The sequence below is a fragment of the Dermacentor silvarum genome, chromosome 5 (assembly GCF_013339745.2).
Source record: "Dermacentor silvarum isolate Dsil-2018 chromosome 5, BIME_Dsil_1.4, whole genome shotgun sequence".
NCBI classification, from domain to species: Eukaryota; Metazoa; Arthropoda; class Arachnida; order Ixodida; family Ixodidae; genus Dermacentor; species Dermacentor silvarum.
The window spans coordinates 46,526,344-46,544,835 of record NC_051158.1 but is presented as its reverse complement, the minus strand read 5'-3'; the positions used below and the strand labels follow the sequence as shown (position 1 = coordinate 46,544,835).

General features: G+C 43.9%; 1 protein-coding gene across 1 annotated transcript in view; it reads right to left on the bottom strand.

Moving 5' to 3' along the window:
• Nucleotides 1-18,492, bottom strand: part of LOC119453350 (probable aconitate hydratase, mitochondrial) — a 327,347-nt gene that overhangs the window by 18,201 nt on the left and 290,654 nt on the right. Inside the window, exons 2-11 of the mRNA XM_037715391.2 lie at nucleotides 14,340-14,444; nucleotides 13,508-13,576; nucleotides 12,624-12,703; nucleotides 10,852-10,990; nucleotides 7,913-7,951; nucleotides 5,081-5,161; nucleotides 3,829-3,921; nucleotides 2,090-2,159; nucleotides 1,759-1,899; nucleotides 208-306 (exon numbers count right to left, since the gene is read on the bottom strand). Of these exons, the coding sequence (XP_037571319.1) occupies nucleotides 208-306; nucleotides 1,759-1,899; nucleotides 2,090-2,159; nucleotides 3,829-3,921; nucleotides 5,081-5,161; nucleotides 7,913-7,951; nucleotides 10,852-10,990; nucleotides 12,624-12,703; nucleotides 13,508-13,576; nucleotides 14,340-14,372 (844 nt within the window). The 5' untranslated portion in view covers nucleotides 14,373-14,444. The remainder of the gene's footprint in view (nucleotides 1-207; nucleotides 307-1,758; nucleotides 1,900-2,089; nucleotides 2,160-3,828; nucleotides 3,922-5,080; nucleotides 5,162-7,912; nucleotides 7,952-10,851; nucleotides 10,991-12,623; nucleotides 12,704-13,507; nucleotides 13,577-14,339; nucleotides 14,445-18,492) is intronic.

The following is an 18,492-nucleotide window of genomic DNA, read 5'->3' as shown; positions in this document are numbered from 1 at the left end:
CCTATGACGTATTTTTGGTTTCCACTAGCAAAAGCATAGCCTTAGAGATCCGTATTTGCTATCTAAAGATGGTGTCTATGACGTGTTGGGGCCCTAAATTTTTTTTTTGCGCATGGCTGTTCCGTATAAAGTCCAAAGGCGTAACGCCGTCGCTGCGCGCCGTATGATAACGCCGTATCAGTGGAGCTTTCACTCGCTCGAACTCACCTGTGCACGAGATGGACTCGACGCCGGGGCCAAAATACTCGACGATGGCTCCAGTTCCACCTTTCACGGTCAGGATGCCGGCCACCTTCAGGATGACGTCTGCATGCGCCAGCAGCAAAAGGAACGACAAGTCATTCAGGACTGCAAGTGAACAAACCTTACCACAGCACCCGACTACGGTGTCGCAGCAAATTTGCTAACGCTCTTTAGTGCCTTTTTGATTGGAATGCTGGGTGATTTCATGCTGGTGAGTTCCATGCTGGCATGTTTCCCATGACGCTTCATTCTATGTGGGGTAGCTTACTTATAATCAACACACAAGCAACATGCCCAATGTCAGCAAGAAGCTTAGTTAATGGCACGTACATGAGCAATACGAGAACACAAAGTTTTGTTTTTATGCAATGATTACTTGTGATCTGTGGATTCTTCGAATTGTATGTGTTAATATGTAGCAAGTACATTTCCCGTGGAACATCTAAGCCTCATTGCACACTTTTATGCGGGGCATTACAGCCACTGCAGCCCTCTTAAAGCAATTGAGGTGTCCCCTTTCATAGTGCTAGAAAGCATGCATCAATACCGTTACAAGGCGTAGGTGCCTTCTGTAAACAGTTTCTCTTCGCACAGTGTTGCGCTAATGATCACTCCGAAGTGCAACTTTACGGCAGGTGGGGTGATCGTAAGGCCAATGTGCGTGACAGACGAAAGGACCGCGCATCACGCGACTCGATCACCGCTCCACGCTAGCCAACCCCAATGGTAAAGAGCAGGCTCGTTCTGTGCTGTTTCATTGTCAGGTTCAGCGCGATTTGCCCCCAGTCAAAGATTCTGAAATCTGGAGGGTCATGGCAAATTCTCACGACTTCCTCACAAAAATGCCTCGCCCGAAGAAGCTGCGGACTAGGGCCGAACTTGACGATCACAAATATATGCTTGCGAGGCCGCAAAAACAATACGCATCTAGGGCCGCTCGGCACACATCAGTGTCTCCAGCTGCAATGATTCATGCTACGCTTCGCATTACGTAAATGTCAGCTGCACTTGATACTACTAGATCTTTTAGTGACCTTCACATCGTATGTTTTCCCAGTTAGTACATTTTTTTCTTCGCGTTTCTTTCCAAAACGTATTGGCGAGGTTCTACTGTAATTCTGTCTATTGAAAATTTAGTTTTACCGCATTTCTTGCATCTTCATAACCGGCAAAAGTGTACAGAATTCACAGAAGAACTTTCACTTCTTCTGTGAATTCTGGCAATTTTACAGAATGTGGACTTCACACGAGAGCTCTCTACAGCAACGACAAATGTGAAACTATTTCATGTCTCGCAATGACTAGCGTGCTTGAAAAGCACTTACTCAGCCACTTCAATATGCCTGACGTAAAACATTAGTAAAAACAACTAAAGAAGTGAACCCACTACTACATGATGACCCACTGACACAGAGAGCAAACACCCAGCCGTCTATCGTCCAACTCAGTATTCGAGCCTTCGAACACAGGTTCGAGAACTATTTCAAGACGTCCCCGAAAAATTTTAAAGCTTACCTTTTGCTGATGTCCAGCCGGACATCTTCCCCGTCAGCTTGACACCGATGACATTGGGGCACTTAAGCTCCCACGGAATGTCAGCCATGACGTCGACGGCGTCGGCTCCACCCACGCCGATGCACAGGCCACCAAGCCCGCCTGTCAAGGAACAATTTTGTGGCATACATGCAGTACATGCAGAGTGGAGCAGCTTGCGAGGTCTCTGCATTGCTTATCACAGAGGCTGAAGCAAACATGCCGTAGGTTGGCAATAAATTTCAGTCCAGACTACGTAATCAGCAGCAGGTACTGCCTCAGCAACGAAAAAAAAAAAAATAGTTCTACTTGCCTCCATTTGGTGTGTGACTGTCTGTGCCAATGAGGAGCACACCAGGGAAGGCATAGTTTTCCAAAATAATCTGGAGGGAGGAGAGAAATATAAGAAATTTGCTGACACAAACACACTTCTAAGTACTACTACATGTTAAAAGGATATCAAAACGAGACACACTGAACTGATCTAGAATGGTCAATTACTCTATCAAAGTTCTGTCTTCAACACTAAAAGAAAACCATAGACCGAACTTTTTTCTAAACTTCCTGCCTGAACAAGAGCCGTCATGACATCATGAGTTTTACTGTGGGCCCTTTTTGTGGAGGGAAAGGTCACAAGAGCTGTCAGGATGGCTCTTTGTTTATTATGAAATGCTATGTAATTATAGACAACTAGCTAGCCTCGGGCAGATGCTGCCAGAGGCTATGACATCACAGGGTGCGGTAATTTCAAGGCAGTGCCACCTGCCTTTGATGTTGACATCCTCCCTTTCACACCAACGTTTCAACAACAGTTTGCAATGACCTATTTACAATACTGAAACTGTAGTCAACATTGTAGCACAGCTTATTACTTCTTTTTGGTGTCTTTTCCCATAGGGCCCTGGATCACCAAAAACAACTGCTACAACTGGTCAAAGACATTCAAAAGAACAGGCTCATGGACCTCATAGGGTTGTCGCACTGTAGGAAAGAGCGTAAATTCAGCACACAGAATAGAATGTTGGAAGAACGAAGACAAGGATGTCTTCGTGCTGGAAGCTACAAGTTGAAGCCACAAGGCTATCCAAGCTGCAATCTGTTCTGAACTCCACATCTATGCTCATTACTGAGGTTCTCATGCCTGACAAGAGCCTGTACACACACTTTTTAAAATAAATTGCTATGTTCAACAAGCCACAACATTAATTCTGCAAATCACAAATTGAAGGGCCTGTGATGGCTAAACATTTGAGAACCACTGCCCTAAACATCCATGTAAATTAGGTGAAGCCTTTGGAAATAACCGTGTTAACATCACTTCTGACAAGGGAAAGACTGGTAATTAAGTGAAAACATTCCATTCATCTTGAAAAATTTCAGCATTGTATCACTCCGTAACAGTGTCTACAAATGAGGCAGTGCAGTTTTGCCCACTTAGCAATGTTTCTCTGATCTCAATGTAGCCTTCAGGTGTGCACTTTGAGAAGCAACTAAACATTATTTCCATAATATTGCTTTACTGCTTTGCCAGTGTTTGTTTTCAGCAGGTTATCACAGTTAGCAAGTTGTCACTCAGCGTAAGATGCACCTACATTATCAAAAACTTCCCGATCATTTTGCCACCAATTCTATAGCGAAGAAGGCATGTCATTTGCGTGCATTGCAAATGGTGGTGTACATTCTCAAATTCATGCGAGCGCCAGTGATTAATCTGTAATGTACAGTCTGTTTCACACTTAGGGGAAAACTCGGAGGGCCTTGCAAGGTGCTCAGAGTTTTCCCCTAAGTGTGAAACCGACTGTACAGTGATGTACACATAAACAGCAGATGGACTTGACTCGTGGGGATTAGATTTTATGGCCGACGGCTGCACCCGCTGCTGTCACTGTGATTTGAGTGTTGCTTGTCTTTCCAAGTTCACTTAATAATGAGTAAGATTCTTGAATCGCAGTTTCGTCCGTGTTCTGGCTGGCCGTCGTCGCTACAACGTGACAATGTGTGTTTGCTTGCAAAAAAGGCAACATTGCAAAAAAAAAAGGCAACATAACTCACTTGGTGAATAATTCCACTGCCCGGTTTCCAGAATCCCACGCCGTACTTGCTACCCGCAGAGCTCAGAAACTTGTACACTTCCTTATTCAGGTCCTAACGCGAGAAACACAAGCAGAGACGGAAAGGAATCAGAAGAACCAAGGGGCTCAATTTTCCGTAACAACCACACGAAGCCAAAATACATAAGTAAAGAACTGTGCAAAGTACTGTAGTATTTACGGGCCTCTAACATGCACTTTTAAAATATATATATATATATATAAAAAGTTACGGGCCCATAAATTGCCAACAAGTGATCTGCAGGTTGCGATAAAAAGCTCTCCGACAGTGACGACAATCAATGTTACGTTTTTTGGATGTTATGCATTTTCTTGCATTGCATCCCCATTGAAATGCGGCCGCCGCGGCCGGGATCAAGCTCAACAGCGCAACGCTGTTGAGCTTGATAGCTACTAAGTTACTGCAACGGGTGTGAAAATAAATTCAGCAGGCTTTATCTTCTAATTGAAAAATCAGAGGCGTGCTACTTTCGTCTTTATTATAAAACATGACGTTCGTCAAATTTGAGCACACATTATGTTCTTACACTGAGCCCATGAAAACTGGGTGCAAATTGATTCAGGGAAGCATTAGAGTTGGGTAATACAATTGAACCTTGAATAACGAACACAAGTACAACAAATTATCAGATATATAAGCTTCTTTCTGCGATATCAGCGTGTAATGAATATATGCATATAACAAACACAGGAATAGCAAAGTTAATTTCACGTCAAATTTGACTTCACTATAACAACGTTCGACTGTACATGGCAACTGTGTTTTATAGCTTAAATGCAGAAATAAGAAGAAAAGAAATAAAAGTGGAAGAAAGGCCGACTTGCCTCCCGTGTGGGAACCAAATACTCATTATTTGCATGACACATCCCTTCCATCTCAGGGATTTCTGAACAACTTCCAAATGCTAAACTTCATGCTACAACAGTTCATATTTATTCTGGCTGGATTTATGTTTGTTTTCCATCTGCTTGTCAATCACCTGCCATGCAAGTGCAGATTATTCGAGAATAGTATTCAACTATTCTAAACTAAAGTATTCAACTAAAGTATTCTAGTTCCGAAAGGCAGCCACACGATTTGATAACCGAGTCACAAATCTGGATATTAAATGCCCCTTTCAAATGTTTTGAATATTTGCGTGGCCATAAGTACTCGTGAAATTATTGGTGTACTGGACAAATCAGTGACTCACCTTGGCTCTTGCCAAGTCCTTGGCCCCACCAACTTGAGCTTCGATCAAGTGGTCACAGTGGATTGTTGACGGAACTGCCACCTGCAGACAAAGTACAAAATACTGACTTCTCCAGCAATTTCTATACCTTTTGCCAGCACACTTACCAAGAAACGTTTTTAAAGAAAGAATTTTGTGTTTGTTTTCGAATGAGAATGTGCAAGAAAAAAAAAGCTAAATAATTAATCTTGTCTTTTTCTTGGAGCAAGGATGAAACAGGTGATCCCTGATGCCATTTGGTGAAACGCACGGAAGTAGCTGGTGCCAAAAAATGTAATTTATTGCTTTTTTCTATACTTAAGCTCATGTGAGCTCTTAATTCCCAGCTACAATCCACATTTACAATTTACACATGTGGCCAGAACCAATGTATGATATACGTTATTGTTCTGAACCCAATTCTTGTTGTGCGACTATAAAGTTCCAAGTTTAGCACAGTTTTAGCTTGTTGAAAGAAAGCAACAGGTAATTTTTTTTTTTTTTACACAGAGTGACAGGACTGGGAAAGATGGATTGATAGGACAGTGTTTGGATAACTATTACTTAATCAATACAGCGTTATAAGAAAATTTTCTAAAAATCATTACATCAGGAACAAGATCGCAAGATCTTTGCTGATGTGTCAAGTGTTTGTAGGACTGATTAATTCATGGATAAGCACAGCATATGATACTACTATAAGATTAGCGTGCCTGCTATTGATTGGATGAGCCCCAAGATGATCCCCACTTGATACACAGTGAGTTAAGGCCACCACCTAGAAAAACATTAAATGGAGAACATGTGATGGCAAGAGCTAAGGCACCATTTGGCTGAAGCCATCAAATTTAGGCCAAAAACTAAATGAGCAGTGTTGGAACTACTTCTTTCTTAATCTCCTTTCCTCTGCATCCATGCGTGAAGACGTGAAAGACATGTAATCCATGCAAAAGACATAGCACTGGATTGTAATTTGAACATACCAGAAAATAGAATTCTGTTACGTGTTTCCACGTAACAGAATTCTATTTTCTGGTATGTTCAAATTACAATCCACATAACAGAATTCTATTTTCTGGTATATTCAAATTACAATCCAGTGCTATCATGCCTGCAGGTTGTGTGCAAGTCGTACTTTAAAAAATTTTGTGATGCACTTTACTTTGTGAAGTCAAATTAGTTCAATAATGCACTTGCGCCAGGCGGAGGGTCTACTAGAATGAGGATATATGCTGCACTCCGGCACACCTGCGTGCACGCATGACGAACGTGCGCACACAATGTATCTGTCCTTGATGAGTGGGCGCTCTGTCCGTTGTATCAATCGCGCAGTGTGTGCTGCGACCGTAATCGACACCAGGGCAAGACTTAAAATATCACAGTGACGTTCACTTTGTGAACGCGGGTCATGCGCAAGCGTATGGACGCCACGAACGTGCACCGCGGCGGCGAAACACAATTGGAAAGGGTGCGAACGAGGTCGTGGACACTACATTGATCTCGACGGTGCGACGCCTTGTGGTGGTGGCGCTCGTGTAACGTCGGCAAAAGCTCCGCTGTACATACACTTTCACAGGATGGAATGCAGGCGGAATTTTTTTTTTTTCATAAAAAGGTTTGAATCAGCTGTTCAAACCACATGTGTAAGTTAACTACCATATTAACTTGTGCAAGGCCCACACCCTCCCTGTGGAGTTCGAAAATGTGAAAAAAAAAAGCATCACACAAATACCCACGGTGCTGGTTAATTTCCGCAAGCTGCTACTAGATGGCACTAGTTGTCATCACCATATGACATATGAAATAGTCACCATAGGCTAGGTGACTATTTGTCGCCACCCCGTTTCAAAGGGGATGCCAATAAACCATCATCATCATATCCCACGTTCAGCACCAAACCTACCAAACCGCAACTTTGGTTGCAGACTTCGATGAAGCGGGGTGGCGGCAGGCTGTTACGAGAAGTTCACCCTTAAAATGTTTGTACAGGTAGACTACATCAGCGATCGGGCGTGAGATCACATGCACGGGCTGGACCGACGGCCCGTGTAGCGAGCACTGAAATGAAACAGATTTTCTTGTTGCAACTCGCTTTTTGAGACTGACCGATTATTCGGACATTTTCGTGGCATTTCTTCGTGTTCTAGAAATTGGTCAGCAACTGTAAATGCGTTCACAGTCAGCTGCCAGTGGCTGTGTTATTTTGCAAAGCAGTCGAATCACAGTTTGAGGCTTCAGTGAGTAGCTATAAGCCTGCCTCGTGTAAAGCCCACACCCAGCAAAGATTACGGAAAAAAAGAAGCATTGGCCTTTCACAAGTAAATACGGTATAGCCAGCAGGTGTTGTGAAGGAATACCTTATCCTTCTTCACAATTGCCTACGGAACATGGCGTGTCAAACAACTTGTCAAACATGTTGGTACCTTCACGAAAGTGGTCGTGTAGAAATACTCGGCACGCTGAACTGAAGCAGAGCCGCATTGGGTAAGCAGAAGTTTGAACTTATAAAGAAGCTCAATGCAAGTGATTTTTTTTTTCCTGCCCCCTGCCAGACAAAACTGGCAAAAACAAATCACGTACACAAATGTGCACACCGTGAATGAAGGACTTATGCCAAACCATAAGCTGGCCAACAAATGCTTTAACCACAGATGGCACATGCAGGGAAGAAACACTGCACGGCCACGGGGCAGTGAGTGCAGTGTTCCTTGCTTTTTAATCCACTGCTGATATCCAGGCATTGAAAGAAGTTGGAACAAACAACCACATCTATTACAACCAACGAAATCAATTATTACAAAAATCTTTGCTTACCCTCTTCAGGCCACTTGAGATAAACTGGAGCATCGCCATCTGGCAAGCAAAAGAGATAAGAGAAGGCACAAAATGAAAACTGGTCGTAGTGAGACATTTTTTGTGCTATCACAGTGCCTCTCTCCCATTCGTGTGTGTCTTACGGACACTCGTCATTGTAGCAATAACACTTGAGACACCTCATTCTAAGTAAATGTCATGCAAAAAAACGCTTAACCTTGCACTCGGCCACGCAACGCTTGAATCAGCGAAGCTGGGCGATCGTAACCCAGCATTTTTCGGAAGTGCACGCGAACTTTTCATCTTATTACTCATGAAGATGATAATTTCTTTTCGCGCGTCTCGGACTTATGCCGTCACTGCGTGTTGCATAGCGCAACACCACGTTGCAATGCTGACACCGCATTCCACTGTGTTGCAAAGCCGACAACGCGTTCCGGCAGACCCGCTCCGTGAATGCCTCTCTCTCTCATTTTCTTTATCTCTCGCCAGAGCAAAGCGCGCAAAACCTCTTCTTCGACTCACAGAGCACAAGCGTGCGAATGCGCCAGCTGTGAACGAAGACGAAGACGCTCGAACGCAATCATATGGTTCGCATAAATGAATGTTCAGCAAGCGTGGCTGTATAGCCTAGTGGTTACGACGCTCGTCTTGGGGCCGCGGGTTCGCAGGTTCGAATCCCGCCTCAGCAAGAAAGTTTATTTTCCTTTATGTATTGATAGTTTCTTGATACGAACCACAAATTATGGCTGGCTTAAACAGCTTCGCTGTTAAAAAGGAAAGACACGTCTGCGGCGTGAAGGTTCATGAAATATCACACAAGTAAACTGATCGGCCATACTGCAGTTCATGGTATTCAGAACAGAAATATAATGCCAATAGCACACCTCTAATTCAGGAGAACATGGCCGCACCACTATTAGTAGACTAAATACGAAATCATAGAATTCTATCTTAGAGCAGAGTATGCACGTAATTCTTCAAGCAAGCTTCTACTAGATGCTTCAGCAAGCACATTAAGTAATCCATAAACACAGCATTATAGAGATAAAGACGGTTGCTTTTCAAGTGGCATACTGTTCATGTTAGCAGACATCAGAAATCGTGCGATAATCACTAGTGAACTCCTTGATCAAGTAAGCTTCACTAATGTACTTGCAGGTAATTACTGTCTCTTTAGACACAAGCTCTAAGTGCAGGATTGAAGCCAATCAGTGCCCAAGGCTGGCTAATTTAGTAGGAATCCCTGCTGCAGTGAATTGAGGAAACTTGTCGAGGATGTATGTTACGCAAAGCAACAACAGCAATAACTGAAGAACCTTGTTATTTTTTTCGCAACATATTGTAAGGTCGTCTCAGTGTGAAAACCACTTGCTTGTACTGGTGGCACCATTTACGAAGAGATGGAGCAAGCTACAACTATGGTTACGTACCAGACATGGCGCAAGACTTATCATAAGCGCAGCTGCACTCAACGCACGGTTTGTCATGTATCGAATTGAAGCAGCTGGGTTGGTTTCACAGCTGCATGCTCTCTTCACCCTCGACCATTGGAGGATCCAATCTCGAGAAAACCTTGGCAGGCTTTTGGTACAGTCGAATCCTTTTATGACAACATTCAAGACGCAAGAAATTTCTATAGTTGTAACCGATAATAGTTATAACTGGGTCGCAAAAAAAAAAAAAAAAACTGAGGGGAGAAACAAGACTGCTAATTGGGCTAGTTGGAATGTTGGATTCATTGTTATGAAAATTCAATGTGGTCGCTTGCATGATTCTTTTGTTCTTTTTCAAGAATTTTGCATTCTTTTTCTATTCGGCACAGACATCCAGTAGGCACATTCAACCGATAACGCAGCATGGGAGCATTAAAGCAAGCAGTTTATTTCGCCAGAGAGCACATATAAACATTGACAGTGCATTGGCCGCTCATTGTTATATCAATATATAGTTAAATCTAGTACCATTACACGTACGTTCGACTGTATACAGTTGAACGCCTCTATAGCAAAACGACCTGTATAACGCAGGATTGATTATGTCCCAGCCGAATTCTTATCTTTCACATGTATTGTGAACGCCTCTACAATAAAGACCACTACAACAAATTTGCCTGTAAAACGAAAAAAATTTAGGCATTCCGGATGCTCAATTTGTTGCTTTATAACGAACACCACGTAGCAGTGCCGTCACTGCCCTCTGCAGACGTCATCAAGGTACACTCTGCGCTAGTGACACACATGAAGAGATCCTGCTGATATCAGCAGTAGTCCTGCTGCACTGCTACAAGAATTGCTCAACTCATGGTATGCTGCTTGTTGTAATGCATCGATGGATGCAACGGCTGACGAATACGTTGCAGTTGATGGTGCCGTGATGATGTAATCGTAACTGACGACCTACGTCTTTAAAGCCATCGAAGGCAGAAAGTACGCGAACCTCAACAAAGGCAACAGTGATGAAGATCCTGTACACAAACCGAGAATTTTCAAAGCAAGAGAAGCAAAGGTGGCTTTCGACGATAAGCAGCTTTACCTTGCGCGTAGCTCCTGCATTTTGCCGCTGAGCATGTTATGAAGCTTGGTGAAATAAGGTTGGATGCAGTCGCACTATTTGTCAAAGCTAGCACAAAAAAAAAAATTTGCCGACTTACTTCACTAAGTCTCTCTTCAATTCATGTTAAAAAGGTTTTCTTTCATTGAACGTGCTTAGCCTGCTCTATTGCGAGCAGTACGGTGCACGACCTTTACAACAAAGTGAGCTGTATAACGAAGGAGTTTGGAAGTGCGGAGCTCTTCGATACAAAGGCATTTGACTATATTCCTTTTCATGCATTTGATGATGATATTGGTAACTGTCACCATTGCTAACAAGATCCCTTCGAGTGAGGAGCCCATAAGAACTATCGCAGTAAAATCAAAAAGCGAGTCTGCACCTACCTGGGCTGTGGCATCTTGCATGGCGACCCGGTCCGGTCGCAGCCGCAGGTAGCTCTTGCCTCGCTCGATCTCCTGCTCCTCGGGCCGGTCCAAGTGCGAGTAGAGGATTTTCTCGGACAGGGTCAGAGGCCGGTTCAGCCTGTATAAAACGTGCCCGTTCAACTTAGATGACCTGATGCACAAACAACCGTTCGGTAGGGGCATGACAACGTGCAAATAACAATCTATACCAAGTCTGCTGTTGGGCTAGTTGGTACATGATATTAAGAACGAAAAATGCGCAAGAAATGGAGCAAGAAAGGCAACTGTCTCTCATTTTTGTTCCGTTTGTTGCACCATTTCTGTTCTAAGTAAACAACCTAGCACAACACTGGAGATTCCAAGGTTCTGGAGACGACATTTCTTGCAGATTCCTAGACCCAGCTAACAACAGCACTCGGAACTGTCATTAAAGCACTCTAGGTTATCAAAAATGAAAAACCTCATATCAGGCATCCTTCCTACTACTACCACTTCCGTTATGCTCTTCAGATAATAGGGCCATGTTTTTAGATGAGGCTGTCACCTTGCTTTTATGGGGCTGCATTCTTTAGCAAATTATGCGCCCGGTTCTATTTATACAGTCGAGCCCGACTATATCGAACCCGTTTATATCAAATTATCCCGTATATCTAAACAATTTCTAAACACAGTAAATTTACATTGAGAATATATAGCAAATGTTACTGTTACATCGAACGAAAATAGCAACGACAACCGATATATCAAAGTCCATGTGCCTCAAAAGTGCCCCAGCAAGTTGGCTTTCCCTCGTGGTGGCGGGGAAAACTGCCGGTGCCACCCTAGAAAAAGTGGTTTAGACCCGGCTGTGCACGGGCAAACACCCACCTGCAAAAAATTATCCTGGCCTGTTCGCAGCGCTTACAGCCAATCAGAGGCCGTCGTGCTTTCTCCGAGGCTTGGAGCGAGCTGGCAGAGTTCCCGGGTGCTATCAACCGATCGACATTCGACGAGTTCGTCAGTGCGGACGATGATGTCGCCATCATGGGCCAGCTACAAGATGAGGACTACGTTGCAGACGTCGTGCCGACCACGGGCCAAAGCGACAGCAATAAGGAAATTGACGATGGCCCGTTGCCTACATCCTCCGAGGTGATTAGTGCACTTGCGTTGGTCCGGCGCTATTGCGTGAATATAGAAGGTTGCGGCCTCAGCTGCTCCGACTCGTTGGACAACGTGGAGGCATGCGTGCTGTCGCAGGCAGCGAAGTCGTTGAAACAGAAGAAAATCCAGGACTATTTTGTTCCAAAGTAGGGCTCGCAAGTAAGCCACCATATTAATAAAGTACTTTTCTTATTGGTATGTGCCTTTGCGTCATCAAATCCTATAGCGGGCCTATTTAGACATTAATGATGTTTATTCTCTCTTATTCTCTCTATATCGAATTATGCCATATATCGAACTAATAAACGTTTTTTGGCGAGTTCGATATACCCGGGTTCGACTGTATATCATGATCCATCTCACTAAGTGAGTGGTCAATATCAGAGATGATGATTGCTTGCAAGCCAACGATGAAGGAAAAAAAGAAAGCTGCGAGAAAATTGTCACAAAATCTGGGTTCTGGTGCGTTGGTGCCCCCAATTGAGTGTCTGTTCATTTCCAGTTTTTAACAGATTGCCTAACATACGTGCAATGCAACCTCTGTTTCGGTTCGGGTAGTTACCGTTTGGTTTCCTTATTAGGTTGCATGTATTGGCATGTCTGCATACCTTTTTCGAACAATTTGCAGATTCTTCTCAAGCTTCTCATATGGCAGGTAGTCGTCAGGCTCAAACTTGCTCATGGCAACCTGCAGCAAATAATGAAAAGCCTTTTTATGTACACCGATAGTCCACACAGAAAAAAATACCTAACTAGAGCCCAGCTGTGATAAGTGCCTCCACAGAGAAATGGCAACTTTAGGTTGAAACTGCATTCGATTACACCAGTTCTCACAGATTTCGTGGAATCTGTAGTGATAAGAAAAAGCTCCCGAGCAAGTATGACATGTGACAGTCTACTTGTTAAATGAACTTTGACGATCATGCTATAATTTTCGGCACTACTGCTGCTTCAAAGCCAGTTACTATTACCTTCCATTTAAAATTCAACACTGTTCTAAAGACCTAAAAGGCATTTACAATTTTCATGTTTTTGAATTCAAACAACAGATAACATGATTCAATTCAAACACATTTATGTTTACCTTTAAATTTGTTTCATTCATTTATTCAGCAGAAGTTCTAGCAGTAACATAGCTTTGCTCACATCCAGAAATAAATATTGTCATCCACCTTATCTAAGCTGTTTTCAGGTGCATGCTGATATCATAAACAATCTCGTGCTACGAATCTTATGAACCCTTAATCTTTTTTATTCAGATGTGCCGACTGGAAAGCAAGCATAATAGCCGAGCACATGCAAATGACTCTAGACAATATTTTTTTTAATTCGATCACCTTCTAAATGATAAGAACTTCATAAGAGTGATAAGAATGTAAAATTAACTAGTGGAAGTATTGGTATTGTCACTGCTGTACAAACTGAAACCACAACGTGTAGATTTCTAAATTAAAGATACCACGCACTAAATAGCAGAAATACTTAAGTTTACCTTTGCTGCCGCGCTGGACAGTGGAGAGGTGTGCAGGGAACGTGATTGGATGAACAGCCGCTGCGCCAGCTGAAAGAGAATCGGTCGTTATTTACATGAGGTTCTCTTATCTTAGGCAGATCTTTGCACTGCGTTTCTGGGACACCCCCTTTTCTTAAAGAGAGCGCAATGCACAATGTCAACACTGACAGATAAGCGCTACAGTGACCTCAAAGGGACAGCAACATCGGAAAACCCGTAGGCGTGGCACGGCTCGTTTATCTTCTGCAACGTTGCTAGATTTTATGCAAATGGCTCGGGCCAACGTTACGACGCACATGCATCCGAGTCCTTGAAACATTGCACAAAAGCGTTAAAATGAGAAATGCTGCACGCCGAACCGGTCTGCATCTCAACGTTCCATCGGCGACCGCTACAGAGGTGGCATTAACGAGTCGTCCGCTACTTACGACATTTAGCAATGCACTCGGTGCAACTTGCATCGTTATGTGTGAAACCGGCAAACTGAGTTGCCGAAAGCAAGTACAAGAGTACTGCAAGATTTCTGAACATAAAGTTTATCAGTAGTAGAAAAGGGAGCGTGCTGACTCCAACAGTCGTCTACCACGGAATACTCGGCATCGTGATTCGGACGCAACAAAGTTTCCTCGCACGCCACACAAGCCACGATTCTCGCGTCACAACGAACACACAACACCATTATCACACCAACGACTCGGCAAACCGCGAAATATGATCCCCTCGCATCGAATCTTCATCGGGTCAAACGTGGTCACGTCGTCCAGAGTGACCCACAAAGTTCGCACAAAACGTGGAAAGGAGTCACAATTACCAGGCTGGCGCAGGCTCTGGAAGTGTAAACCATGCTTGCTCAACGACGCTAGCGCTGTACACAGCGCAATCGGCTTTGAAGCAGAGGGCTCTTTGATGCGGGAGACTCAGTGAAGGACGCGAAAAGGACGGCCCGGGGTCGCAGTCCGGTGGACAGCGGTGCAGCGGATCCCCAAGCGGCTGCCGCAGCTACGGAGAGCATGCGCCGGCTACTTAAATACGGCACAGTGTCCCCAGACTCGCGGTTCAGTTTCCGCTAAACCTGGACAACCTGCGTCTAGTTTTGTTTCTGGCCCACGTTCCGGACGCTAGAAGAGAGCCACAGGTTGTTCATTCATTGAATTAAACCCTGTTTCGGCGTCAGCCTCGAAGGTGACTCGTTCTAGCGCGCGCAAATAAACTCCAGCGTGATGGGTGGCGCGCGCTCGCATTTTTTCAAGCTTGCGGTTCGCTCGTAGCCGTGACGTAAATGTACCCGTGGAAATATTTGTTTATACCACGTTATCCGTCTCTTTTCATACTTTCGTAACGTGGCTATGCGCACATCATGTCACGCTGAATTGAATGAATGAATTCCTTTATTGTTTCTTTGCCGAGTTGGAATTGCATACATTGGCGCTCCCGTTTGTTTATCTGTGTGCCTAACTGGGCAACCCATAGCGCTGACGGGGAAGAGGGAGTTGGAAGAGGAGGTAGGAAGTGGGCAAATAACATTATCGGGGTGTTCGAGTATGTCTCACCCCATGCATCAGGACTCGCGCACGATGCATGCTCTTTAATAATTTTATACATCCCTTGGAGCTTGCACTCATGTTACACCCTTTCGGGCTTAATTTTCCCCCAACCATAATTTTCAGTTTCACTTCAGAAAAAGTTTACAGCCTTTGTGACGTATATCTTGTTTGATCATTATTTGGGGATAAGATAAGCCGCACAAGGTGCAAACGTTTCTCAGTGTACACTATTGAAATTCAAAAGTTTGCACCCCTTGGAAGTTCACACCCCTTTGGTCGTATCTTGACCCCAAACAATAATCATCTGTATTGCCCGCATTTCCTTTCTTAAACGCAGCGAGCCCAGTACTTCCTATAGTCACAAAAGGCTTGCACGTTATCAGCGTGACACAGCATTCTCGGCAGGAAAGTAGCGAGCGCTGAGTTTTCAAGAAAGGAAACGCAAGCAAGGCAGATGACGATTATCGTTCTGGGACAAGATAAGCCTCAAAGGGTGCAAACTTTATCAGTGTACACTGCACTCCATGAAAAGTTCGCACCACAGTGGTTTGCACCCTTTTGGGCTGATATTGTCCTCAAACAATAGTCATCTATCATGCGTGCTTCCCGTCTTCAACGCTGTGCACTTACAGACCACGAACGGCATGTGCACGTTGTTAGCGTGACATAGCGTTCTTCATCGTTTACTGCACCACTTTTAGACACGGACGAGAGAAAGAAGGCATAGAGATGCTGTAAAACGTGGATCGGTATCAACCTGGCCAATTTGCAATCCAAATAGCATTCTTGAGGGGAAAGTAGCGAGCGCAGTTTTCAAAAAAGGAAACACAAGCAAGGCCAGTATTTTGTAGTGATGTCTTATGCTTTATTCTATACTAGTCTTATCATCCACCGCTCACGGCCGGCTGATCCCGTTGATAACGTGAGCGGACCGTCGCTCTGACCACTGACCAAGCTCGTAAATGCATTAGCATCGCTACAAAATACCGGCCCAAGACGTTATTTTTGAGGATTGACAAGATACGCCCGAAAGGGTAAGCGTTTTTTATAGTAAAGATAGGCTCCTAAGGGTGTACATTTGTTTTAGAGTGTTTTTTTAGCTTTTACACCCTTTGGGGCTTATCTCGTTACCAAACAATAATCATCTTGCGTGCCTTCCCTTCTTTAACGCTGTGCGCCCGGTCAGCTGGTAAGCCAGAAAAGACGCAAGAACGAAAGACCAGTGGTGACGCCAGCCGGAAGTTTGCGCACTTGCTTGCCATGACGTTAAGATTTTCAAAAGCTTCTACTCAGCTCTAATTGTTTATCGGTAAAGGAGGACTACATTGCACTCCAAAGGAACGCTGCATCTAGCATGTTTAGAGAATGTTTCCTGATCAAAACAGCTCGAACTTGAGAAAATACTTTGAAATCTGCAACGTCACACTGACAAGGATTCTTGGACATATTGGCAATAAAGCTTCGACACGAAATTTAAGAAAGGGTAGTCTCGCTTCCATTTTTTTCCGCTCTGGTAACCAGCCTTTTTCCACGAAGTGAATGAAAATATTAGTTTTCAGTGAACACTTTACCAGTTAGGGCTGCTCTTCAGTGTCTAAGCTGCACTGGCCTACTATGAAAAGCTTTTCCACCGGCAATAAGTTTCTGGCAGTGGTAACACAGCTCAGCAGCAGTAAAAACTACAGGTGTGCAACAGCTCAGGCAACAAGTCTGGATAACTGAGAGGCAGTTTTTACAATGACCATAACCACAAGTCGTACGAACTCTTGCCAATAAAAAGTGCCTGTGAAGCAAGCCCAATGTTCCAGCACGAGAAAAATAGTTGTCAACGTCACCAACAATTTGGCCCAATTTACTGGCCAGTGTAACAAGAACAGGAAGCAACTTCGCAGTCCGTGCTTACTGCTCCAGTTTAGACTCAATGCACGTTAAAGTAGACTGAGGTGCGGCGCGCAAAATGAAACGAAGGTGTATGGTGATGAAATGCTACACCAACTGGACTGCACTTCTCCAATTTGTCCTCTGCTCAATTTGCGTGCTACATTATGTCAATAGAAAATGAAATGGACTAATACAAAATGTGAGCCCATGCTGTCCATTTTCACTAAAAGGAAAGAAAAGGACATAATTTTGCAAGGACTTCATCGATTTGTACTCATTTATCTGCTACGGCAGTTTAGAGCTTGTGTTTGTCTGTCCTTCCATTATGCCATTGCTGTCGTGCCGCTGCCACCATTACCATGCTGTTGTCATCAGGACACCTCTTCATCCTTGATTTCACGGTCGCCACACATGGAGTGAAAAACAAAACTTGGTTGTCACTACTGCCACTGGGGGACTGAACTTATACTTTGGCACATTTTTGAAGCCTGTGCATTTGGGAGTCTGATGCAGTGAACCACTGAACTATTGCAGACTTTCACGTGGCAACTTGCGGTCGATTTTGTGCACCACAGAGCCTCCAAGCGTGTTGACATCTAGGTACTTCTGAGGACAAAGCGAGCAATATTGCGGCGAACAAAGAGAACAAAGACAACACTGTTCTTACTGCAAAGAGGAAGTTGTTCCTGAGAAGATGGTGATGTTCACTGCGACAACCGCCTGCTGTTGTAGTAAAGGAGTCAGTAAAACCGCTGATGACTGCGGATATATTTTTTCTTGTTAGGAAACAAGTTCGCATGCGCAGTTTTTCATATTAGCTTCACCGACATAGCTTGCCTTCGTAAGATATCTCAGGGAAGTCAGCTAAACAGACAATGAGCATGACAATGGACAATGCTCCAAGTTTCCTCGTCCTCCTAGTTAGCTGGCTTCCCTATGCTGCCTTAATAGCAGAGTTCAATTTTATAATGCGCTCACATAGGTGCACCTTGTTACATTCTCAGCTCAGAAGCAGTGTGTGGTGTTAGTGAAACACATGTTCGGCACGGCCCACTCTTAGAATGGCAACCAAATAAATGTCTAAACCAACATAACTTCCAAGATTTCTTGAATATCCCCAGAGCAAAAAAATGTCCGACAATTATGATACTCCCTAATGCGAAATTTGAGCGCAGCTAGATATGTCTTTTCATTTCGCGATACATTGAGGCAAAGAATTTTAGACTGAAATCACTGCACCGCCTGGCAGTGCGCCAGTGCCATCAGCGCTTTCGCAGAGGGAGAGGCAGTAGGCATGATGAGCGGCATCGGAGCCGGATGTACCATCACTTGCAACGTAGAATGTAATATTAAACTTTTTGCAGATGACTACGTCATATACAAAGAAATTAACAACCCGGAAACCACGACATTCTGAATAGTTCACTAAAAAAATTGCTGGATGGTGTAGCACGTGGCAAATGACCATAAACAAAAAAAACAAAAAAATGAGTCAGCATGACAATTACAGTAAGAATCCCTCTAACTTTACACACGTTC